The sequence below is a fragment of the Mustela nigripes genome, chromosome 16 (assembly GCF_022355385.1).
Source record: "Mustela nigripes isolate SB6536 chromosome 16, MUSNIG.SB6536, whole genome shotgun sequence".
Classification (NCBI taxonomy): Eukaryota; Metazoa; Chordata; class Mammalia; order Carnivora; family Mustelidae; genus Mustela; species Mustela nigripes.
Genome location: NC_081572.1, coordinates 1,687,712 through 1,712,112, shown reverse-complemented (window position 1 = coordinate 1,712,112; position 24,401 = coordinate 1,687,712). Strand labels below are relative to the sequence as shown.

At 60.5% G+C, this 24,401-nt stretch overlaps 1 protein-coding gene across 1 annotated transcript in view; it reads left to right on the top strand.

Annotated features, from left to right (window-relative positions):
* Positions 1–24,401, top strand: part of RPTOR (regulatory associated protein of MTOR complex 1) — a 308,307-nt gene that overhangs the window by 248,572 nt on the left and 35,334 nt on the right. The window contains exons 11-18 of the mRNA XM_059380157.1: positions 1,492–1,566; positions 4,535–4,600; positions 4,876–5,067; positions 5,329–5,469; positions 10,146–10,263; positions 11,120–11,260; positions 11,502–11,660; positions 20,231–20,349. Of these exons, the coding sequence (XP_059236140.1) occupies positions 1,492–1,566; positions 4,535–4,600; positions 4,876–5,067; positions 5,329–5,469; positions 10,146–10,263; positions 11,120–11,260; positions 11,502–11,660; positions 20,231–20,349 (1,011 nt within the window). The remainder of the gene's footprint in view (positions 1–1,491; positions 1,567–4,534; positions 4,601–4,875; positions 5,068–5,328; positions 5,470–10,145; positions 10,264–11,119; positions 11,261–11,501; positions 11,661–20,230; positions 20,350–24,401) is intronic.

Below are 24,401 nucleotides of genomic sequence, written 5' to 3'. Positions count from 1 at the left end.
GTGCACGTGTGTGCAGGTGTGTGCTGATACGTGCAGGTGTGTTCCAGTGCAGGCCAGTGTGTGCACACACGTGCAAGTGTGTGCCGGTGTGTGCACATATGTGCAGGTGTGCCGGTGCATACAGGTGTGTGCACATACATGCAGGTTGTCCCAGTGCGTGCCAGTGTGTGCTGTTACATGCAGGTGTGTGCCAGTCCATGTAGGTGTGTGTGCACGTGTGTGCAGGTGTGTGCTGATACGTGCAGGTGTGTTCCAGTGTAGGCCAGTGTGTACACGCACGTGCAGGTGTGCCAGTGTGTGCACATACGTGCAGGTGTGCAGGTGCGGGTCAGTGCGTGCAGGTGTGTGCACATACGTGCAGGTGTGCAGGTGTGGGTCGGTGTGTGCCAGTGCATACAGGTGTGTGCACATACGTGCTGGTGTGCAGGTGCGGGCGGGTACATACAGGTATGTGCACATACATGCTGGTGTGCAGGTGCGGGCCAGTGCATACAGGTGTGTGCACATACGTGCAGGTGTGCCCCAGTGTGTGCTGGTACATGCAGGTGTGTCCCAGTGTGTGCCGGTGTGTGCACACACGTGCAGGTATTCAGGCGCGGGCTGGTGTGTGCTGCTACATGCAGGTGTGTGCCAGTCCATGTAGGTGTGTATGCACGTGTGTGCAGGTGTGTGCTGATACATGCAGGTATGTTGCAGTGCAGGCCAGTATGTGCACACACGTGCAGGTGTGCAGGTGTGGGCCGGTGTGTACAGGTGTGTGTGCAGGTGTGCAGGTGTCGGCCGGTGCATACATGTGTGTGCACATACATGCAGGTGTGCCGGTGTGTACAGGTGTGTGCACATACGTGCTGGTGTGCAGTTGTGGGCTGGAGTGTGCTGGTGCAGCGCAGCCTGGAGATTTGGGAAGAGCTGTACACCTGACTCTTCACTTACGCTTCCCACCTCAGGGCTTTGCCTTTGGGGTAAGGAGTAGGGCCTCTGCTCCAGGAAGCACCTCTTGAAATGTGTGACACAGATGGTTCACACGATTACACTCCCACAGATTCTCCTTTCCCAGTGTTTTGTAAGTCCAGGCAAAATTCTAAGGAAAGCTTCGGCAGGGGTTAGGGTCTGCAGAAACCAGGGAGGGTTTCGAGTGTCGGGTGCCTCCCCCTCGGAAGGCAGGAGGAGGGGGGCGTGGGAGGGAGGGTGTGGGCATGGGCCGCAGGGGTGAAGGGCCCCTCCCGGCAGGTCCCCGGAGGTGTTCAGGGAACGTCTAGGAGCCGCCGCACTCCTGAGCGTGTGTAGGGTGCCGGCCCCTCTCCCGCGGCCGAGGAGGGTGGTCTGCTAGCAGCTGCTCTAGCTGATCTTCCCAGTCGAACGCTGGACTTGAGGGCATAGAATCTGGAAGGCATAGAACATCCCCTGCTCGCCCATGATTCACACATCCCACGAAGCAAGGAGCCCCTGGGTACCCGCACTCACGGTTTCTCCGTCTCTTTCTCTCCCCAGTCGTGCCAGGCTGACCTGGTGAAGGACAGCGGTCACAAATACTTCCTGTCGGTCCTGGCGGACCCTTACATGCCAGTAAGATGACCTTCCCTTCTCCCTCAGCAGTGTCCAGAGCTGTGCTGTTTGTTCCCACGCATGTCTCGCTCTGGGGTTCCGTGGCGAGGGGCTCCCTGGGGGCGGAGGGCCATGTCGGGTGTGGGCGGGCGGTCGGCCTTTGCCTAAGAGCAGCTGGTTTCAGAGCAGGTTCCTTTCTGCCTCTGAGCAGGTCGGTTCGGCTGTTCATGACCGTCTGTCTCCCTGGCACATCTGTGCAGCAGAGGAGAATCCCTGCCCGCTCACATCCTGTCGACGGAATGAGATTAATTAGCGCTTTCATGTCTCTCTGACAGCTCACAGGCCTAGGGAAGGTTCTGGAACATGACAAGTTGCCAGTGTGCCTTATGAATCAGGAAGGAAGGGAGGGCAGGAAAGACGAGAGTGAGCATTTACGTTTCAAATTATGTTATTTTATTAAAATGCTTCAGCAACAGTCATCTATGAACGGCATTCACAGGGAGCGCTGCCGGTGCGTCGTAACGAACCCCCAGCCTCCCTCGCTGCAGCTCCTAGTGTGGCAGAGAACAAAACAGACGTCCAGAGTCGATCCTTGATATAACTCAGTTTTGCCAGCATATTTAAAGCGTAAAAGTTCATTTTCACAGCCTTGGCGTTCTAAGCTATGCTGGTTACCGAAGAAAAACCAGAAGACGTTAAAGACAGGATTGTTGCGTAACAGGCAAGTGGCACCGCGTGTTTGAACTGAAGCCTGGTGACACAGCTCCATCCTGGGAGCAGAAGCTCACCCTCGGGAGGCGATCGTGGCTCAGTGGCAGCCCAGGCCGGCACAGGTGGGCCCCACTTCGGCTGCAAACACACTGACGTTTTGAGCCCATAGTGAAATTCAAAAGAGAAGATTGCCAGATGCCAAAAACTGAAGCCAGAAGTCTGAGGAGAGCCACAGTGGAAAGGGAACGCTGACCCCGGGGTCTCCTGCCCTGCGCCCAGGGTGGGGCCTGAGTGGCCATAGCACAGGAACAGACCCCCGTGGAAAGCCAGGAGCCTGCGAGGTGTGCCCTCCCCCATGCGGGAAGGTGCTCGGAAACGCAGCTCCCAGTGGTCCACATCCAGGGGGAGACAGCAGCCCAGATCCCCAGGGGCCTGGAAGCAAAGGCATAACCCCCACGGGCGGTGCAGAGCCTAGAGCCTGAGAGCCTTGGCCGCAGGTGGTCGAGCCAGCGGGGAGGAGAGCCAGTGGAGTCGGCAAATAGGAAATCAGCCCCCGAGAACCGAAAGTACTAGAGTTCTCTGAGAACAACTGTAAAACCCACATGAGTAAGTGTGTGTAAGACGATTGAATGGGAAGAATTCAGTTACGTCCAAAATGCAGCACCGTGTAGTTCCTCAGAACTACTTTTGTCCCTTCTAGAAGAAAACCATCTGTTCTTTTCTTTTTACTCATCCTCAAAAGTGACCAACTAGAGGGGCGCCACGGGGGCTCAGTCGTTAAGCCTCTGCCTTCGGCTCAGGTCGTGATCCCAGGGTCCTGGGATCGAGCCCCGCATCAGGCTCTCTGCTTGGTGGGAGCCTGCTTCCCCCTCTGCCCCTCCCCCTGCTTGTGTGCCTTCTCTTGCTGCGTCTCTCCGTCAAATGAATAAAATCTTTTTTAAAAAATGACCAAGTAGATTCTCTTGGTGAATCGGCAGATCTGGGGGAGCCTGTAGTGGAAGCCGTCATCTCTGCCGTACAAAGCTCCGCAGTGAAGCAAACAGCAGGCGGCCCGTGGGCAAGGGAACCCAGACGCCACCCAGCACGGAGCCAACAGCAGGCGGGAGGGGGCACTGAGGCCTACGGGGCAGGGGGTCCCACTGCTTCCAGCCCCAGGCCAGAGCATGCTGCCCTCAGGACAGCGGGGAGCGGCAGGATGTGGGGCGCCCACGGCTGACGATTCTCCCAGCACGAAGAAAGGAACGCGTTTTTGGTTGTAAAAAACGCAGTGAACCTTGTAACAGGCGAACACAAGCAAATCCACACGAAGACGCGTCCTGACCGAGTCGCACGTCTCCAAGCAGAAGGGAGAGTCTTAGAAGTAACCAGAACAAAGGGGCCTTTGCACAGCAGTGGGCCGCTTCAGCGGGCAGTGGACGCTGGCGCCAGAGGAAACGGACCGTCACCCTGGGACCCTCCGCCGCCTCACACAGCGTTCAGGACACGTGGTCAGAGGCTCAGAGCCCGCCGCATGTGGGCCCCCAGCGCAGACCCGTGTGAAGACGGTGCCCCGGGACGCAGACAGCAGCACAAGACCAAGGAACTGGCGAACCTGTCAGCACATTGGAGTGCGCACTGGCTGCGGACACGGACGGCGGTCCTCACGGACCTGAGGGGTTAAGGCGGAGGCAGAAGGCTGCGATCGGCCCTGTAGTGGCCTCGACGCATCTGAGGGCGAGCAAGAAGGGGCCGTGTCCAGGTCCACTCGGGGTGCGCATGAAAAACGCGAGGCCCCGCAGAACCACTGGGATAGGCCGACTGGGTCCCTTCAGGAGGGCCACAGGCCCACAGAGGGAAGGGCAGCGTGAAGACCGGCCCACGCGACAGGAGGCCACGAGAGGGAGCTGGGAACTGAGTTAGGAGGGGGATCCACGCGTTCCCCACCGGCGTGCGCGGCGAGGGCAGCGTGCGGCACAGCTCAGGCGAGGTGGCATGGGGGGCGGTCGGGCACTTCCTACCGGCGGGCCGGCCCTCTGCCCACGCGGGGCCATGGCGGATGCGCCTGTCCTGCAGTATTAGCACCGTGGGGGACAACCTGCGCTCAGAAACTCCAAGCCCAAAGCCGCCGGCCCGTCTTCAGCCGGCTCTTCTCTGTAGACGCCAGTGCACAGGAGGCCGACTCATGCGAGTGGGCCCCGGGCTCAGCACAGAGCTCAGGAAGGAGAGCTCTGCCGTGCTCGCGGGAGGATGGGTTTCCGCCGCGGGCGAGAGCGAAACCAGGCTGCCTTCTGTCTTCTAGGCCGAACACCGGACCATGACGGCGTTCATCCTCGCCGTGATCGTCAACAGCTACAACACAGGGCAGGTGAGTGCCGCCGCCGCCCGCCCCTCCAGGGCCTCCTGGCCCTGCCACCCTGTTCCCCGTCTGTGGAACAGTCTTCCTCAGAAGGGGGCGCCGGCGGGGGGCCTGCGTGTGGCCGCCACTCGGAGGTAAGCTGCATGGGCTGTGTCTGGAAGGAGGAAAACTGATCTAAGCTGCCGTGTGGGCGTTTCCCTGAGCAACGGGGCCGCGACCCCCGCTGGCGCCCCCGACTACCCTGGGTCAGGGGTGACCGCTGGCTGCTGTCTGCCTTCCCGCAGGAAGCCTGCCTCCAGGGAAACTTGATCGCCATCTGCCTGGAGCAGCTCAACGACCCCCACCCCCTGCTGCGCCAGTGGGTGGCCATCTGCCTGGGCCGCATCTGGCAGAACTTTGACTCGGCCAGGTGGTGTGGCGTGAGGGACAGCGCGCACGAGAAGCTCTGCAGCCTCCTCTCGGACCCCATCCCTGAGGTGAGCCCGCCGCCGGCATGTCGGGGCCAGCTGAGGCCGCCTGTTGGCAGGGGGGAAGGGGGGGCGACCTGGGGATGCCGAGAGACTATGCCTCCCCGCGGCCAGGCCCCCGCGTCCCTCACTCCCTGACGGCTCTCTCGGTGCCTGTTGGTGCTCTGCCGCCTCCCCGTGCCCTGCTGCCCCATCGGAACAGGTGACCCCATGCAGGGGCACAACCCCACCACCCGCTGCGGCCTGACCGCTGTCTGGCCCGTCCTGCAGGTGCGCTGCGCGGCCGTCTTCGCCCTTGGCACATTCGTGGGCAACTCTGCAGAGAGGACTGACCACTCGACCACCATCGACCACAACGTGGCCATGATGCTGGCCCAGCTGATCAACGACGGAAGCCCCGTGGTCCGCAAGGTGCGTGGCCCCCAGGTCGCAGGCGGCAGCAGAGCGCCTCGTGGCAGGTCTCCCGTGGCGCCTGGGGTCTGACCGGTGACCCTGACCGCCGCCGCGAGCCCTCGTCTCGCACTGGCGCACACCTTGACAGAGCAGACCTTTAAGTGTGTGTTTAATGCTCTACAAAATGCGTTTCTTCACCAGATACTCGTGTGTTTGCTTCATTTAAAGGCATTTAACAGGGCTGCGTCTCCGGCAGCTTATAGACTAGGCCCCTTCCCGCCCGGGAGCAGCACACACAGCCCCGGAGACTCAAAAGAGCGGTAGACGCGCACAGCGCGCCGGCAAGGTTTGTGTGGCGTCCTCCCCTCCCCGCCCCCGTGTTCGTCCGCGGCTGAGCGGAGCGCTCTTCGAGTTCAGAACGCGTCCTCGCCTGTGCAGATGTGGAAATACCACGGATTCCCGGCTAACACCTCACATCTCTGTCCGAGGTTGGCCCGGCCTCAGCTAGGCGCCCCCCCACCCCAGGCGGCAGCGCCACGGGGACCCGCGCGGTTCGCTTGGAAGGCTGCCTGTGCCGCCGAGGTGGTTCTCCCGTGGGTGGCTCGTGTTCACGCGGCGCTGCGCACAGGCCGGCCCGAGACCCCCGCAGGGGGTGAGGGAGGCTGCGTGTGGCCTGGGGCCGTTGGTCCCTTGGGACCCCCCTGGTTCTCCCGGGACGGACGAAGTCTGGGCAAGTTCCCGTCGGCCAGACTCGACGCACGGGAGAACTCAGTCTCCCTCGCGCTCCCTTCATGGGGGGAGCCGTTGCTCATGTGCCCGACGGCCCACACCCCAGCAGGACTGCGACACAAGACCCCGGGGCCGAGCCTGTTCCACTGGCCCGCGCGTTCTTGCGGGCGGCTCCTCTCCTGCAGGCCCACCAGCAAAGTGCCTCTACTCGGAGCCACTGGTCGAACCAGCACATAGCAGTTTCTGTAATTGTCCATTAAAATCCCTTTTAAAGAAGGAAAATTTGTTTCCTTCTTTCCAGAAAATCTTAAAAATAACAAAGAACGTTAATAAAAATGGCAAGACTCCCTCTCGGTTTCCAATGTTGGGACAGTGGCCACCAAAGTCACAGGGACGTCTAAGTGCCTTCGTGCAGCCCCTGGCATCCCAGTCCTGGCTGGTCGCCACCCGCTGGCCCAGGTGTAGCCAGGCCTCTCCTGAGGGCTGCCCCATCTGGAGGCAGAGGACGGCTCTCCTTCCCACGTGCTCCTCCGTGCCAGGCTCAGCATGCGAGCTCTTAGCGTCCCATGCCCCGGAGCGCAGAGTAGATGACCAGCCTGCCTTCAGGGGGCAGACGCAGAGGCCAGCGGTGGTGCTGGAGCGTCCACAGACATGCAGGACTCAGCGGTGGGTGCAGAGCTCTCGGGAACAGGTCAGAGTGGCACCTACCCTGCTTCGCCGGGGACGTGGGGTCACAAAGTCTTCCACAGATGGGAGCTCGTCCCTGAGCAGCCAGGAGCCGGGGAGGTGAGGGACAGGGAGGGTGGGTGGGGCAGGCAGAGTATGTGCAAAGGTCCTGAGGTGCAAAATCCCACAGTGGACCCGGGCTACCTGCCCTTCGCGTGGCTGTGGCAGCGAGCAGCAGGAGGGGCAGTGCGGGGGGGAAGGGGGGCAGTGGCTCGTCGCCGCCGGCCCCCGTGCATGGGGGGCGCGCCTGCCAAAGTACTTCATTCTTCCAGCAAAGGCTTGAGTGCCGTGCTCCAGGTTCTTGGGGAGGCCTTGGGACCCTGCCCTGCTTTCAGCAAGTTTGTGCTCTAACGGGGGACAGACAGCCCCCAGCAAGCCTATTACATAAGCCAACGAAGCCATGTTTGCTATGGGAACGTGGGGGCTTTGGGGACAGAAGGCAACACTTGGTGCCGTCTGAGCAGGGTGGGCAGGCGACGCTTAGCGGGGGAAGTGGCGCCAGCTCAGAGAGAGGCCCTTCCCTGGCTGCAGAACCCCAACGCCGCTGGCACTGGGTTTTCCCCTTGTCCAGAGCCATGTGGCAGGACTGGCATGGCGTGTGGCACTCCGAGGGAGCTCGGGCCCAGCCTGCTGGTCTGGGAGACCACGCGTGGGGCCCCGGTTAGGGTTGTGGGCTGCAACCTGCAGCTCGGGCCCTGGTCACGTGGGCAGCTAGCCGCTGCTGTGTCTGGCTCGCGGCACAAGAGAAGCAGGGATGGAGGGGCTTCTGTCAAGTCACATGTGCTTGGTGTGGACGAGATGACCAGTTTGTCAGAGCGTGTTGCCTCCCCGCCGAGGCACTGCGGGTGCCTCTGGCCGTGCTGGGTAAAACCGGCATCAGCACAGCTACCCCAGCCTCCCAGGTGTCCCCTGGCAGGAACCTGTCTCTGAAGGACAAAGTGCCGCCTGCCCGGTCCACCGGCACCCCCACCTCCTCTGAAGGGCTGGGCGGGGGGTACCAGCCTGTCCCCGTCCAGCCCCACATCCGCGTCTACCTCCTTCACCAGCACATCTGAGCCTAAGCGAGACTGGCGAGACACATCAGCACCCCATGACCTGGGTCCCTGGGGGAGATGAGCGGGGGACGCTGCCCAGGCCACAGCACCCACAGCCAGTGGGAAGCTGGGAGGGCGCACCTGTGGGAGTGGACGCGTTGCCCCGACACGGCTCCATCTCGCCGCAGTTCCTCCGTGACCGCGGGCCACCAGGTGTCAGCCAGTCGTGTGCTGCTGGAACTGCAGCGGGGACAGCCCTCGGGGGAGGAAGCAAGCAGGCGGCAGCCAGCACACAGAGGCCGCAGGGATGACCCTGGGGAGAAGTGTGGCCCGACCTTCCAGGCAACCACATGAGCATTCACTCCCGCGGGGCAGTGCAGGTGCCCAGGAATGCGGTCTGAGTCCTGGGACACTCCGTAAAGCGGACGCGTGCTGGAGATTAGAAGGTATTTGGAGGGAGAGGTTCTGTCCATGTGGTGCGCACTCATCAGGCACCTGCGTGCTGGGCCCTGGGTCGCCAGGCTGCCTGATGACCCAGCGGGGAGCTGAACCTCTGTCCTCTCCCAAGAGCTTGCACTTGGCGGTGGGGCACGCTGGAGACTGAACAGACCCGTGTGTGACGTGGAGGGGAGCGACCCCCTCCGAGGGAGGCGAACCGGATGGAGGCAGAGTGTGTCTCGGGGGGGGCCTGGATGAACTCGGGGCACTCAGGGAGGTGTCTGAGTGAAGGCCTGAAGGAAACACGGGGTGCGCTGGGGAGGCCTTTCCAGGCCGAGGGGACAGCAGGGGTGGGGTGGTGGCCCCTTCAAGAGTCCATGCAAGATCGAGGATGGTGGGCATGAGGGGTCGGGGCGGCCGGCACCCAGGTGGGCAAGGCCTTGTTTTGTTCTGTGTGTGAGCGGAAGGCAGGGGGTTGGGAAGATTGTGGGACTGACCCTGCCGTATGACGCTGAGACGCGCTGCCAGCTGGGGGGCTGGGCCACATGTCTCGGGGGGCGGGCCCCGTTGCTCCGGGGGGCCGGGCCACGTGTCTCGGGGGTGCCAGGTACCCATGTTGAACCTCTTCCAGAAGAGGCCTCCAGAAGCCTGTGCGTCCTTGCCAGAACTAACCCCGCGTCCACGTTTTGTGGTCAGACGCGTGCCAAGAGCCCGTCGCCAGCTGTGGCTACCTGTAGTGGCCGCCACCCCAGCAGGACGTGCTTGGCCCAGAGCCGCCGGGCGTGGGCAGTGAGCTCGGTGTTTGACCTTTGATGGCGTTCCCTGCACCAGAGTGTCCAGGACCCGGGTGCGAGTTCATGGTCCAGGGCCCGGCACGGGTTTTCCTTGCCTCGCATCAGGGTGATGGGAAGAGTCGGTGCTCTTGGAAGACAATACAGGCGGCTGGTTTGCTGGGAGCGACCCGCTGGCAGCCCCACCAAGCATGTGCTCCGGGCTGCAGGGGGCATGGGCAGGCATGCAGGGGCCGCAGAAGAGTGCCAGACGGGGTGTCCGCAGTAGGCATGAGCGGACACGGGGGTTCGCGCAGTCAGACTCTGGCAGATTGAGCGGGAAGGTCGGGGACGCAGGGGTGGGGTTTGGGAGCCGTGTGGTGCACAGACGCGAGAGGAGGAGGTGAGGGGCCCGTGCAGGGTTAAGGCGAGAGAGACCCACGCAGGAGAGGAGGGGGCAGCCGCCAAGAGGGTTCCAGGCACCAGGCAGAGCTGTGCACCTGCACAGAACGGCCCCCGGCGTGGGGCTGCAGGGGTTTGCGTGCAAACCAGGGGCCCCAGCTCGTCACGCAACAGACCTGCTGCGTTCCTCTCCTCGGGCAGTCAGGCCCAAGGGTCATGGAGAACTTTCTTGCCTTTTAGGGACTGGAAACTAATTTATCTTTCCAAGTTTTACATTTAATGAAAGGAGCTTGCCCTGGCTTGTCGGCCGTGTTCCGCTTTAATGCACCCGGAGTTCAGACGGCTCACCAGCGGCAGAGCTCAATCAACACGTACCTCAGCCCAGGTCTCAGATCGATCCGCCCCGCCCCCCGGACACCCCCGCGTGCCTCCCTGGAAGGGCCTGTCCCTGCTGCCAACACTGAGTGCAGAGCTTGTCTTAACCTTTCTTTTTTCTACAGTGACCCGAGCACTCGGCGTGAACTTTCAGCCTCATTGTGTTTCCTCAATCCTCTCCAGCTGCCGTAAGTGTTATTGTCCTTGTCCCTCTCGGCAGGAGCTGGTGGTGGCCCTGAGTCATCTTGTCGTTCAGTACGAAAGCAATTTCTGCACGGTGGCCTTGCAGTTCATGGAGGAGGAGAAGAACTACCCCCTGCCTTCTCCGGCGACCGCAGGTACGGCGCTGTGGCACAGGGAGCCAGCCGGGGCCCCGGGGGAGGACCACAGCTGCCTTCCCTTGCACCCGGGCCTGAGCTCACTGCCCGCTCCAAGTGGCCCCTGGGACTCCTGTCCAGCCAGGCACTGAGCAGAATAGAAGGGGGCCGCCCGGACCCTCTGACTCTTTTCCTTCGTTTTCATCGTCTTTGGGAACCACACCCCCGGAGATGTTGAAGGAGAGCGGAACGCGTGCCGCGGGCGCTCTCAGAAGCGCACGCAGCTCTTCCTGCCGTGAGCTGTTGTCGGCTTCCTGTTCATGAGTCCCGCGAGCCAGCAGCTTTCCTCTTGTCTGTCCTTTTTGCGGGATTTCCGTTTCTCCGTGTTGGGCTGCCCCTCCCCCAGAACGCAGCCTTCTCTGCAGGAAGGAGGGCTTGTGATCAATAACACAAGCCTTACTGCTTTTAGAACATCAGGGAAGGGAAATGAAAATGAACTTGCTTAGCGGAAACAGCTGGCGTGCCGGAGGAGGGCGCCGGGCGTCAGAGGGGAGGGCCTGCTGCACTCACCCCGCAGCCAAGCTGCAGAGTGCCTGACACTGCCCTCGGGGCGGCCCCCGTCACCAGGCCTGCTCTGAAAGGTCTGTGATAACAGCGTCTCCGCACAGCAGCCAGCGTGGGCTCTGTCTGCTCGCACACCTCCCCTCTCCGCCCGGCGTGCCCGTGTCCGGCTTTGTCCGGCCGGCTGAGCGGTGGGCCTGCTGGTGCCATTCACGCTGGCCCGGGGGGAGTTCCCATCACCTGCTGTGGTGGCCTCCCCGCTAACAGGGTGTGCTGCCCCCAGAGCCCACCATTAACTCTTTCTTTTCTCTCCCAGAGGGTGGGAGTCTGACCCCAGTGCGGGACAGCCCGTGCACCCCCAGACTCCGCTCCGTGAGTTCCTATGGAAACATTCGAGCCGTCACCACCGCCAGGAGCTTGAACAAATCTTTGCAGAACCTGAGCTTGACAGAGGAATGTGAGACGCTGGGAATTGGGTCCTTGGGTTGGGACAGTCGTGGGTCGGATTCTGCAGAACTTTAGGGACACGCGGGCCCTGCCCCTTTCTCTGCCCTGAGGGCATGTCCCGGTATCCCACCGGCTGGCCCCAAGGTCTCACCTTGGTGCAGGCACCGCTGCAAGGAGAGGTGGGGGGTGGGGGAGGCACATGTCTGATCCAGGCACCTGTGCTGACGGCCCCCACCATGCTGTCTGGCCAGCCGGCAGCTCGGTGGCGTTCTCCCCCGGAAACCTCAGCACAAGCAGCAGCGCCAGCAGCACTCTGGGCAGCCCCGAGAGCGAGGAGTACATCCTGTCCTTCGAGACCATCGACAAGATGCGCCGCGTCAGTTCCTACTCCGCGCTCAACTCCCTCATCGGTGAGTGCCGCGGCCGGGCCCCCCTTCCCCCCTCGCTGGCGCCTGGGGCTCACGGGGCGCGCGGGACTCGGGACAGCCCTGGTGGGAGCGCAGGCGTCGGCTGGGGCACGGGGGCTGCAGGCAGCTGCGAGTGTCCATCGCTTTCACTCAGATGGGATCTACAGGCCATTCTGGGCGTGTGGGGGGAGGCTTCCAGAAGCTTCCGTCTGCCACAGCCCAGTGGCTGGCTATGCAGTGACTCTGCCCCAGGAGACACCCTGTCTGTCGGGCCCAGGGCAGAGCAGCGGCCACCACACCTGAGGGCAGGGAAACACTCCATATGTAAGAACGCAGGGGCGCTCACGGGCCATTCTCCGTGTGTGTTTCATTCCTGACTTAAGGAATCACACATGGAGCCGAATCCCCAGAGCTTGGCCACAGTGTCCGCGCTCTTTCACTGTCCGGTGACCCCCAAGCACGGTGCCCCTTAGGGCTTCATGGAAACCTGTCCTGCGGCTCCTTCCCGCTGCTCTCTCTGCGCCAAGCGCCGTTCGTCTGCTCCCCCAGACCCCCTCGTCTTTCAGGGTTGACTTGCCCGTCCTGTCGGCAGAGGGCTGACCAGAGCCCTCAGCTAACCCCCACAGGATTGTTCTGGCCATCTCTTCCTAGGTTAGCTTCGGCGCCTTACGTGGCTCTAAGATGCCCGTTTCAGCCGAATGTTCTGGCTCCGGGGCGCTGTGCCAAGTGTTCTCCGGACCTTGTCGCCTGCGTCCCCCGTACTCCTGTTGCTGTTTGCCTACTTCTGCTCCTTGTTTGCAACTAATCCCGCTAGACATTGGTTTGTTTCCCAGTGTCTCCCAGTCCCAACTTCTGCTTTGTCCGTTGCCTCATTAGATCTCTACGTTTTGTTCCAAGAGCTTCGTTTCGTTACTCCCTTCCCTTTTCATTTCTGGGGCTGAGAATGCAAAAAGCTCACGCCCTGGGGCTTTCTTCTACCTTCTGACACCGGCATTCACATCTGTGGTTTCCCGGTCGGCCCCTCGTCCGTCCTTGTGTCGCTGCTAAGTCGTCGGCTCGTTTCCGTGGCGAGCCCCAAGCCCTAGTGCCGACACTGTCCACACCACGTGGCGATGGCAGTATTTCTGACTTTTGGCCCTGAGCGGGAGGGGTCAGGGCTGCTGTCCCCGTGTGAGCCACACCAGTCTGCCACCCTGCTGGAACGGGGCTCAGGACGTCTACTGTAGTCCCTGCAGGTCGGGTCCATGTGGCGTCCCCTCGGGGCCTGGACGGGCGGTGGGTTTCAGATGTGGCCACCGTGCCCCCCAGGGTGGCAGGAACCAGAAAGGGATCGTTGCTCACCGAACACACCGACCCATGACCAAGAACTTGGCTCAAAAATACCGACTTGAATTGCCCATCTAAACTGAGAAATGACATCGCAGATTCGTGGGTTTGGTTGTTTGCTAAAATATCTCAGGTGCCCAGAAGGCATAGGGCTGGCCCTTGGCCCGAACGCAGTTCTGCTGACTCACCAGTAAAACGCATTCTGAGTGTCTGGTGCAGGGTGTTTGTTTTGAACTAGAACATGTTCTTTTAACAGAATTAACACTGTGTATGGTGGCTAAGTTCCCAGGCTGGCCCCACAGGAGGCTTGAAACCCAGGTCGGTGTGACCCTGAATTAGTATTTCTGTGTTTGTATCTACAACGAGGAAGCGCGAAGTCCCGGGGCAAACTCGGGGACACGCTGTAGCTCCGACCCCCCAGCAGGCGAGCTCGGCTGCAGCACCACTCCCTCCCCACCCGCCCCTCCCCCAGAGTCAGGGCGACCCCCGCCCCACCCTCGCTGGAGCCGGGTTGGCAGACAGTCTCCGCAGATGGCCAGAGAACGTGGGTTTTCAGTCTCGCAGGCGGCCTGCAAACAAGTGAACCTGGCCGTGTTCCAATCAGCCTTCACTTACGGACTTAAACGTAAATTTCCTGAAATAGTCACAAGTCATGAAACATTATTTTCCTTTTAACTTTTTTCCCCAACTACTTTAAAAAGCATAAAAACCATTCTTCCTTTGCAAGCCATCCGAGAACAAGCAGCCGGGCCGTGGCTCGCACGCATGCAGGACGCGCCCTTCCTGCCCCTGCAGGGTCCAGCAACGTCCCCTGCTGCTCCTTCTCAGGACAGGGAGGCCAGCGGCGCTCCAAGTACGGCCAGCATGTGGGTGTCCGGGCCACCCCACCGTGGGAGAGGTCAGCGCAGAAACACCTCTGACTTTGAAGCCAGTCACCACACCGGGCAGCTCCACCCCTGCCCCACCTCCGCTGCAGGGGCACGGTGGACCCAGGGCCCCGGCCCGGAGCCAGGTGTTGTCCGTGACTCCCCTCTGTCCCTCGGCCCTGCATCCTGGCCTCGCCCCCCAGGCCAGCATCCCCCGGCGCTGGCTCCCACGGGCTTCTCCTGACCGGCCTCCCTGTCACCTTCATCGGGGCCTCGTCCTGACTGTGTCCTGCCACGTGACATGTGTCCCCATGCCTTGTGGCCCTGCCGTCCAGTACCGCCTGTGTCCGTGGCTGTGAGCCCGCTCCGCGGCCCCCTGCCCATACACACGCTGGCCACCAGGAGAAGAAACTGTCGAAACGGTCACAGAACTCGCAGACAGTGTCTGTCACGTGTCAGATGGAACCAATGTGAGAAAGAGTCAAGCCACATGTCATCAAGGGACCTCGGAGAGCTTTCGTCGGAAGGTTCCTGTTGTCTACGGCACATCCCTATCTTCGGGGCCTTTGACCGCATGCGCTGGCGGAGGCGACAGTAGGTTTGGGCCGCGTCACAGGGCAGGTGCAGGGTCCTGCCTGGGACGCGGCGCTGCTCTCTTGATGAGGGGACAGCCTCCTGTCCTGGGTGCTGGCGGGGAAGCGCTTCTCGGCGGCTGTAAGGACAGAGAATGTCATTGGAGGCCACATCAGGGCTGGAGAGTACGGCAGCACAGGGAAGAGGCCGGGACCGTCCTCTCCAGGCTGCACCGCGGGGCCCCTCCCGCCTCTACCCTGCCTGCTGTCTTCCTCCAGGGAGCCGGCGGCCCCTGCCTCCACGCTCACAAGTTCTGACTCCCCGAGAAAGTCGAGCGTTGTCTGTGTGTCGGTCAGAATTCTGAGCCGGGCCAGAGCTGATGCAGCCACTTCGAGCACGTCCCCTGAGCCAGCGCTCCCGTCCACGCATGCCTACGACGTGGCCCGTCCACCACATGCCTATGACATGGCCCCACTGAGTCCCGTGGCTCACAGCTCTCGCCTGCTCGAAGACAAGTGTTTCCTTCATTTCAGCCAGAGGACGACTATCTCTCTAGGCTCTCACTGGATGTTGCAGAAGAGGTTTTCACCCCCAAAACCATGGCAACCTAGGGACGTCCATTCTTCCCACCTTCTCCGGAAACGCCAGCCCCTCCAGGTCCCCTCACGACCCCTTCCCTGCTCTGTTGCCGCAGGCACTCCCGGTGGTCTCGCCTGCTGTGCTGCGTGCCCAGGAATGAATTCGGGCCCGGGCTTCCCTTGACCCCACCTGGACCCCCACGGCGCTTAAAGCCTGCCAGCCTGATGTCGTGGAGCCGTGCCGGTGCCCGGTCTCCGCAGCCCCTCGCCTCTGGAACCCCATACACCTAACTCCCCAGCCGTCTGGCCTGACCCCCACGTGGGCCCCGTCGGTCCTCCCCGTCTCTGGGTCCCCCACTCCAGGACCGTCTCAGCACACTGCATGCCAGGGCCCCCCCGAGATCCTGCCCACGCGTCTACTGGCTGCCAGGCTTGTCCGATGGCAGCCTTGCGCAGAACCGCCGTGAACACTGCACTTGCCGTCAGCTCCCGACTCAAGGCCTTGCGCCTGCAAACAGCCACACCTTCATCATCGCCGCCCTCAGCCCGTGCCGGCCGCTGCCCTCTGCCCTCAGGCTGGACGGTGGCCCCTGAGCGAGTCACGGACGGCCTCTGTGACTCACCGCATGGCCTCTCCAAACCAGCAGCGCCAGGTCCTCCCTGCTGGGGACATTCTGCATTCCTGCAGGGGTAGGGTGAGGGGGTCCCTGACCTCCCATGACCGGAACTCCTCATCTTTATCACTCGGTGTTGGTGAAACTGCTGCTTCCTGCTCCGCGTGCTGTAGGCCGCCCTGTGTGCCCCTCCCGCCCTAAGCCTCACCCCCTCGGCGTGCCCAGAGGTGGGAGTGGGAGGAGTGCGGAGAGACAGCCCCTGACATTAGGAGTCCCGTGATGCACCCCACCCGCCCCGCCCCGTCAGTCACCCTGCTCCACGCACTGGGTCCTGGGGGCAGGGACAGTCACTCTGCTTCTTCGCGGGAGCAGCCTGCAAGGGTGAGGGGGTCATTTCTGTTCTGGGGACTCAGGAGCGGACCATGGCGGCCGTGAGTGCCTCACCACAAAAGCACTAGCTAGCCGGAGTCAGAGACCTGGCCAAGGGGGGACAATCACGCCTTCACCAAGTTTTGTGACGGTTGATACCACCCGGAGTGTCCTTCCCCGTGACAAAGCCCGGCCGGAGGTGGGCAGGGAAGGGGAGGGCCGGGATTCGCGCTTCGCCGGCCTGGAGCCTGTCCGCAGCCCCAGCTGTGCGCCCAGAGCTGGGCCCAAGTTCCTGCTCAGAACCAGGGGGTCATGGGCGGGCACTGCCCGTACCACTGGAGGAAGAGGCCTGGCCAGCAGAGCTGACTTCCCACTGGGGCCCCTGGGGATCCTGCTCGTCCTGAGGCCACTTGTCCCTGTTGCATCGTGACTGGCCAAAAAGGAGCATCTCCTCCCTCGCCCTCCTCGTCTCCCTGCGACCTTGAGACGTCCTAGCAGGAGGCCTTCATGAGCCCCCAGCAGCCCTGGGGGCCCCACAGCCACGAGCTCCGAGCACGAAAAGCAGAGGGGCGGGGGAGTGTGCGGCCCCATCCATCAGGAGCAGGGGAGCGGTCGTCTCCAGAGGAGCCACACAATCCCGGGGGAGGCTTTCCAGCCCATTGGTTTGATGTCTTGCAGCCGGCGGGGAGCGGCGGTGGAGGGAGGTCAGCCTCGTTTCCCGACGCCACATCCGTTACGTTTTATGGCCACAGCTCTTGATTAAAGGCCATTATTACGTGTGTCTCACAGGGGCCCTGAGGACCATGGCGGACGGGATTATGCACACAGGGTGACTGCCCAGTCTAGGCGGAGCTCGGCCTTGGGGTCTCAGGCCAGAACTGCTCACACCTCCCGTGGGCAGAGGGAGGAAGGCCCTGAAGGGGTCCATCACGAGGGGCAGCCCAGCAACAGGGACGGCCAAGGGCAGTGTCCTCAGGCCTCGGGCACCAGTTGCTGGACGGGCACAGGCTCCCGCATCAGCGTTGGGGACCCCTGAGACCCGGAGCGAGAGGCAAGCTCCCGCTTCTCTGTTCTCCGCGCAGCTCGGCCAGCCCGGGGGACTTCGAAGTCCAGAGCTGGCCACAGAGCTCCGAGCAAATTTTCTTACATCTTATGCTGTTTGGAAAGCGGTGGCCGTTGCTCTGAAAAATAAACGAAAAGCCATTAGTTACGATCTTTTATTACTTTCGGTCTAGACGTGGAAATAGGTTCTCTGCGCTCACGAGGAAGGAGTTGATGAGTGGCAGAGACAGGCGTCCTGTCGGAGCATTTAGCAGCCCAGAAGGCTCCCCTCGGGCACCCCACGCCTCCTCCCCCGGGCTCCAGCCTCTGCCGGCTCCTTCGTAACCTGGTGTCGGGTGGGCAACAGCTTTAAGAGCAGGATGGCGAGGCCAGGAGTGCGGCGGCTGGACCGGGGGACAGTGACATGCACAGACCACTTCTCTGAGCCAGTTTCCTGTTTTCGCCAGCAAATACTTATACCGTTCGTTGTGGCCAAGACCCTGGCAAAAATTAGAGCCTTTTCCTTCTCTGTTGAATCACAGCTGTTAAATCAAGGCCGAAATCTTCTGCAAGGAAGGCCACAACCGTGATAAAAAATCAACGTTCTGCAACGTGACGGGTGGGAACAGCCACCATGTCCCCTGCTTCCTTGGTGCAGGGCGTGCCTCCCCTTTGCTGGTGCTGGTCTTGTGCCACCACAGCCCCGTGCGCCGTCCTCGCGCTCACGCCAGAGGCACCGCTGAGCCAGGGTCCACCAGGTCGGGTGTCCGCTCTTCCACAGGCACGCGCGCAACAAGGCTCCTTAGCACCACGTCCCCGTCCTCCCTCTCCCTGGGGGTTGTGACAGTGTGGTGGGGTCTGTCATCTAGAGCACACCCCTGTGCTGCTCTCTCTCCCGTGGTGGCCACACTTAAGGGGAGCTGAGCCCAAAATGTATGGAGGGGTAGACTGCACACAGTGGCTGTGGTGAGTCTGAGAACGCTGCCCAAGAACCTCCGGGTCAGTGGTGGTGATGAGGCCCCCCACAGGGATGGTTCTCCTTCCCCTTCCGAGCGCGCTGACCCCGCGAAAGTGACTGCCCAGTCCCTGCAGGCCGTGATCCTGCAGCCCTCGCGCAGGTGACGTGGGGGCCGCGTCTTCGCGGACACAGTGCCTCTGTGGTGTGGGGGCGCAGTTCCTGCTGGCGGGCGCTCCTCCACGACGCGAAAGTGGACTTTAGGAAATGCTCCCAGAGTCTCTGGGCTGATGTTACCAAACAGCTTCTTCAGACTTTGGTCGTAGATCCGGACGGTTGTCCTACAGCTGTGGGGTCAGGGTCAAAGGTGTTCGCCTGTGCCTGTCTCTGAATAAAACATTCTGGGAGACGGGACGCATTGCCGCGTGGGTCACGCACCCTGACACAAGCTTCCCCCCAAGCGAGGGTGCGCTCAGCTGACACCTCCCCAGCTGAAGTCCAGATTCATGCGGAGCCCTGGTCCCTCGAGGGCCCCCGTCTCCCCCCCCTCCCCGGCCCATGAGGCCCATGTGAGCCGCCATCTGCACACATGCCGGCGCTGGAGCAGAACGCTGACGGCGGCACACGACGTCTCACCGCCTCCCCTCCTGGCTGCGCAGCCGTGCCTTTCTGCATGGTCACCCTGAGGCCACCTTGAGAGAGACAGGCTGCCCCCGCCCCACCCTGCAGCAGCAGGTGTGCAGCTGTGCGGGCACGGCCTGCCCTTCGTCCAGTCTGCCTCTGATTGGAGCGCTCCGGTGCGACCTGCTCCGCGTGCAGGGCCATGTCCATTGGAGATGCTCCGTGGTCCACCAGCACTCATGATGCTTGAGGTCCTTCACCAGCGCAAGAGGGGCTGTGCTCGGACTGGCCAGAGGCTGACCTGCGGTCTCGGCGGATCCAAATAATGCTCGTTGCATCGCTTTCTGTGGCCAAACACGCAGTTGTCGATGAATGGTGCAGCTTCCCCCGATAAAAAGGATGCCATTCCACGCTGCTGTCTCCTGCTCGTCACGCCATCCGTGGGAGCAGGACCCTGCCTGTGTCTGGCCCCCAGGCTCCCCCCAGCAGTGCGCAAGGGTACGGCGTCCACACTGCGCTGCCCAGTCCCAGCCGTGGCTCACATGGCCTCTCCCAGGGCTGCCGTTCTCCTTCCTTGCCTGCACTGAGCCCATCCCATGGCCCCCCCTTCCCAGAGGCCTGCACCCAGCCCCACCTGCTCTGTCCCCTGGGTCTCTGAGCTGCCCCCCCCCACCCTGTTCTGACTTCACCCCCAGGTCATGGTCGCGCTGCTTCGCCAGACACCGCATGCATTCCCGTCACCTCCGTGACAGTCCATTGGCTCTGCTCACTTCCCTGCAGGAAGGTCTTTGCAGGAGAGCAGTCCTGCTTCCCCCCAAAGCCCCCCGCATGCCGCTTCCATAAAGCCATCCTGGCTCCTTGCCTCCTGGCCGCATTCCTGACAGGAGTCACTTTTCCCAGAGCCACCACAATGGCCATGCTATAGACGCAGTGTCAGCCCGTACCTCAGACAGGGGCATTTGGATCCTTCATCCTTTGGACACTGGGCCTCATTGTCCCTCTGTGACACCCAGGATAGTGCCAGTGGCTGAGATCGTGAGAGTTAAATAGGGCTGAGTGGACCTCCGGGTAAGGCCCTCAGTGACATTTGTTCCTTCATGTCTGGGATGCTCCCCATCCACGCTTATGTCCTCTCTCATCTGCCGTAGTGTCCGGCTTTGCAGACGGGACATTGTGTAGCCTGGTGGGGACCTGGAGGGCTTGGGTCACGTCACGCATACCCTTTGAGATTTCCTGGGAACTCAGGATAGTACTATGTGTGGTCACAGCCCAGAGCACACCCTGAGTGCAAGAAAGGTGTACACAGGACTCCTGTCTAACACTCGTGGCTCCTGGGAGCTTGGGCATAAAATCGAGTGGTCTTCCGAAGCGAGATGGCACTGTCCAGTCAGCCAGGGCTTCAAGGAAGGTGAGCCTTTCTAACTCACTTTTTCTTCTGGAAAGAGCCAGTCTCAGAAGATGAAGTCATCAATCCTGTTTACCAGCTGGGATCCCTGAATTTCTGGGCCCCTGACCAGAAAACAAAAGCCTCCCCTAGCCCCAGCTCTTTAAAGTGTCCATCCCCAGCAGCAGCCAGGCCAAGTACATGGGCAGCTACCTATTACTGAAACACTCTGTTTCTCTTTCCTAGGTGTTTCCTTCAACAGTGTTTACACTCAGATTTGGAGAGTCTTACTGCATCTGGCTGCAGATCCCTATCCAGATGTTTCCGACTTGGCCATGAAGGTGCTCAACAGCATCGCCTACAAGGTACGTGTGATGGCGTTCCCGGTGAAGCCCACGAATCTGCGTCTCGGTGATGGATATGCACACGGGGAGCACCGGGCACCATCAGGTCTACACTGTGGTTTAGAGACATCCAACAAGCACTTCACAGCGTACCCCGGCCTCTGTTTACGAGTAGCTTCAGTTGGGGCGCCATCCTGTGGTATTGGTATTAGTTAAGGGCTGCCATTAGCCTCGTGATCCTCGGGGTCTGTGTGGTCTGTAGTGATGCCTCCTTCATTCCCAGTACCCGTGATTTGTGGCTCCTCCCACTCACAACTGTTCTGGCTGAAGGAAACCTTGAAGAACAAGCTTTTGGTTTCGTTACTACTTCTTTGTTGCTTTTTACGTCCAATTTTATCAATAGCTCAATTTGTCTTCATTACCCCCTTCCTTTTGTTTAGTCTGAGTGTAACTTGCTCTTCTGATTCCAGTCTCTTCAGATGGAAGCTGTGGTCATTACCTTTGCCTGAAACTGTGTGACACACAGAGCCGCCTCGAGACCTTCTTTTCTCTCTGAGGCCTAGAATGGCCTCCTGGCCATGGTCAGCACAGCCGTGACCCGCGTGTTAATCAGAGGCTCCGGTCAGCCTCCCCCAACCCTTGGTTATCCTGGTCATGATGAAACCATATTCAGCTTATACAACTTTATTTTTCAGTGGCTTTTATGTAGTTAACCTTACTAAAAATCAACCTGAATTATTTAAAAATAAGATTTGAGTGCCTAATTTTAAAATTTAACGACTATAAATTCATCGCAGTAGACCTGATGTCAGGATGTCAAATACATTCGTCTTAGGAATCTCTCTCTAGTACATGCAGCCTAGAAACCACATCTCCATGTCTTTTTGGATTATGTGTCAAGTGTGGAGCCGTAAGCCAGAGACTCCCCTCACTCCACTTCATGGTAATTAAATGCTGTGTGTATAATCGCTCCTGCCAGGCAAAGCCACGCCAGCCAATTATAGCAACCGGAAACATAGCCTTTCATACGTTCAGAATGGTACTCACAAATAGATACTTGAAAGGGGCAGGTGGCTTTCTGCCTGCTGTGCTGATCTAGACGGACACACACGTCCCAGTGCATGCAGCTGGCACGCCCGAGGGCATGCCCAGGTGGAGGGACAGAGATCAGGGTGGGCCTCCTCCAGAGTCCATGCTTCCCAGAGCCTTGCTCAGGGCCGGCACAGCCTGTGTGTGCGAGCGTCTTGGTGTACGTCTGTGGGTGTGTCTGCGTGTATTCACTTTTAAGAGCAAGCATGGCTACTGAAGGATTTGGAAGCATAAACATGAAGGAAACATTTTCCTGTCCTCAATTTAATTACAGAAAATGTCTTACGTTCTACTCTAGTAACCAACGAGGAGATTACATTTTGGTTTACAGAGAAATGGACCTATTTTTGATATTCAACTCTGAAGGCAGATTTTTGTTCATCATAGTCAAACCGCCTTATTACTCTGGAATACCCCGTAGGATTCTGTATTCAAATATAGAAATTGCTTCCAGCTTGGGAACCCACACAGCTCAAGAGCTGTGGCCTAATTTTGAGTATTTATATCCCCTTTCCACACAGGCTTGGGGTTTACATTTTGCCTGTAGTTTTTTTTTATTATGGAAAATTTCAAACCATGGGCAAGTACAAAGGAGAGCAAGATGACCCCCGGGAACCGTGTTGGCCCCAGCCACCTCCCCCGCGCCGCTCCCGCCACCTGTAGTTTGGGGAAAACTCCGAGAAGGAAGTCTCGAGCTGCCGGCATTCAGAGGTCAGGGTCACACATAACAATGATCGCTACTTTTAATATTTATGGGAAAATGGATCAGCACATAAACTCACCTAAAAATTGTCCGCTCGCGTCTCCACACCTGAGGAACGAGAGTGCGACTGCTGGGCCTGCTGTGGGATGCGCGCAGCCGGGTGTGACGGAGGTCAGAGGTCAGCGTGCGCGGTTCGAGGCTGAATGCCTTTCTTAGAGACTGAAGGCCTGAGCGACAAGAAACACGGAGAAGGTTGGGGTCGTCCCCAGAACAGCACCTTGTAAAGTGCCACGGAAACTGCGACTGAAACCCCACTCACCGTCATAGTGTCAGCTTCTTACATTTCTCTTAGAAGCGTGTCATGGTGCAGGGACTTCCTCTTCCTCCAAGTTAGTGGCCTCAGCCAGCACCTGGGGAGCCCACTGTGCTCGTCCCAAATCTGATTTCACCCAGTGAGTTTGCACGTGGCCTCACGGCCAGCAACACGCAAGGCACCTATCACAGGCACCTCTCCGTCCATCTTCCCGTGGGATCTGTGGTACGTGGGTAAACATCCTGACTTCTTTCCACATGAGTCAAACAGCCTTCGGCTCCTGGAGGTGGAAGCTCCGGTCGGCCTCTCCCCCTAGAATGATCCCTTTGCTGCATGAAGGCCGCCCGTGACCCAGCTCCTCCCTGGAAGGCCCTCAGCTGCCCCCAGCCCCACCATTCAGAGGTACAGTGCTGTCTGCGCCTGTCCTGGGCCGCCGCCCCATGTGCCCCCTGGCCTCCCTGGCCCCACTGTTTCCTGCTGCTTCCACCAGGAGGAGGGACCCCGAGAACTGTCAGGCCAGTGCTGGTCCTGGGAGCTGCAGGCCGCAGCAGTGCCCACAAACCTACCGTGCCGAGAGGCATCTGCGCACCTAGTTTGTACCTTCTCGTGCGCCTGTCCGTCCCCGTCTCCCTACAGACCCAGGGGTGATGGCGCCTTCACTCAACTAGCATAGCTTACGGAGAGTCACTGGCCGGTGGCCCTGCCAGGCCGGGTGTGGGAGTAGCCCCAGGAGAGCTGGTTCCCTCAGGGACTCAGACCCAGTGACCCTGGGGTGGCCGCTGGGAATGTGTTTTACAGAGATGCTGCCCTGGGCCTTCTATGTGTCCTGCACATGGATCCATGGCCACCAGGTACTGGGTGGCCCTCCAGGCCCATGGGGCCCGCTCTCGCTCCATCAGCCTGTAGCCTGTCACTTCACTTCCCCCAGCTCGCCCACGGAGTGGGGCCTGTTGGAGGTCCTGCGGGATAGTAAACGCGGTAGTCCTGCGAGCCAGAGCGTGTCTCCTTCTTCTCTGTCTTCCTTACTCTGTGCACATGCAGCTGGTCCTGGAAAGGGGCCGCTGAGACTCTCTGGCCTCGACCTTGCGGGCTTCTCTTCCTGGGGGCCGTGGACTGAGGCTTTCCGATGCCCGTCGGTGACCGTGGGCCAGTGTCCTGCTGGTCACCATCGCTGGTGCCCAGAGCACTCCCTAGAGTCAGCCTTCCAGATGGAGACTTACGTTCTTTCTTTATTTTTTTTTTAAGATTTTATTCATTTATTTGACAGACAGAGATCACAAGTAGGCAGAGAGGCAGGCAGAGAGAGAGGGAAAGCAGGCTCCCCACTGAGCAGAGAGCCCGATGCGGGGCTCGATCCCAGGACCCTGAGATCATGACCTGAGCCAAAGTCAGAGGCTTAACCCACTGAGCCACCCAGGCGCCCCAACTTACATTCTTTATCTAGGAGCTGTAGCTTTATAGAAAAATTACTTATTGGGTAAATAGATTTGGCTTTTATAGGTATCTTGTCAGTGAGCAAGCAGCCAGCGGGCTGTGCCTCATACAGCCCCAGATTCCCTCCGGATAACCCTCGTAAGAAACACCTTCTCCCACACGAGCCCAGGTCCTGGCTAGGAAGTCCACTGCACAGTCCTGCAGGTGCTGCACTCCCCCAGGAAAGAGCAGCCGGAAGCCCGAACCTGACTCTGTCCGGCCGCCGGGAAGTCTGCTGTCCAAGGTCCTCTACGCGGCTTCCGGACATCTTTCTCCACGCTGGGTTAGACTCTGTGTGCCCTTGTGAGGTGACGCGTTCCAGTGGAAGAAACAGAGAGTAAGGGGACCTGGAGACAAGCCTGCCGCAGCCCCAGGCCCCTGCTCCAGACGCCCCGATCGCTGCACAGGGCAGAGAGCAGAGACGGGCTCATGTATCTGCATGTGCCGCCACGTGTGTCCCTGTGAATGTTTCGGTGTTGGCCCCGGGCCCAGAGA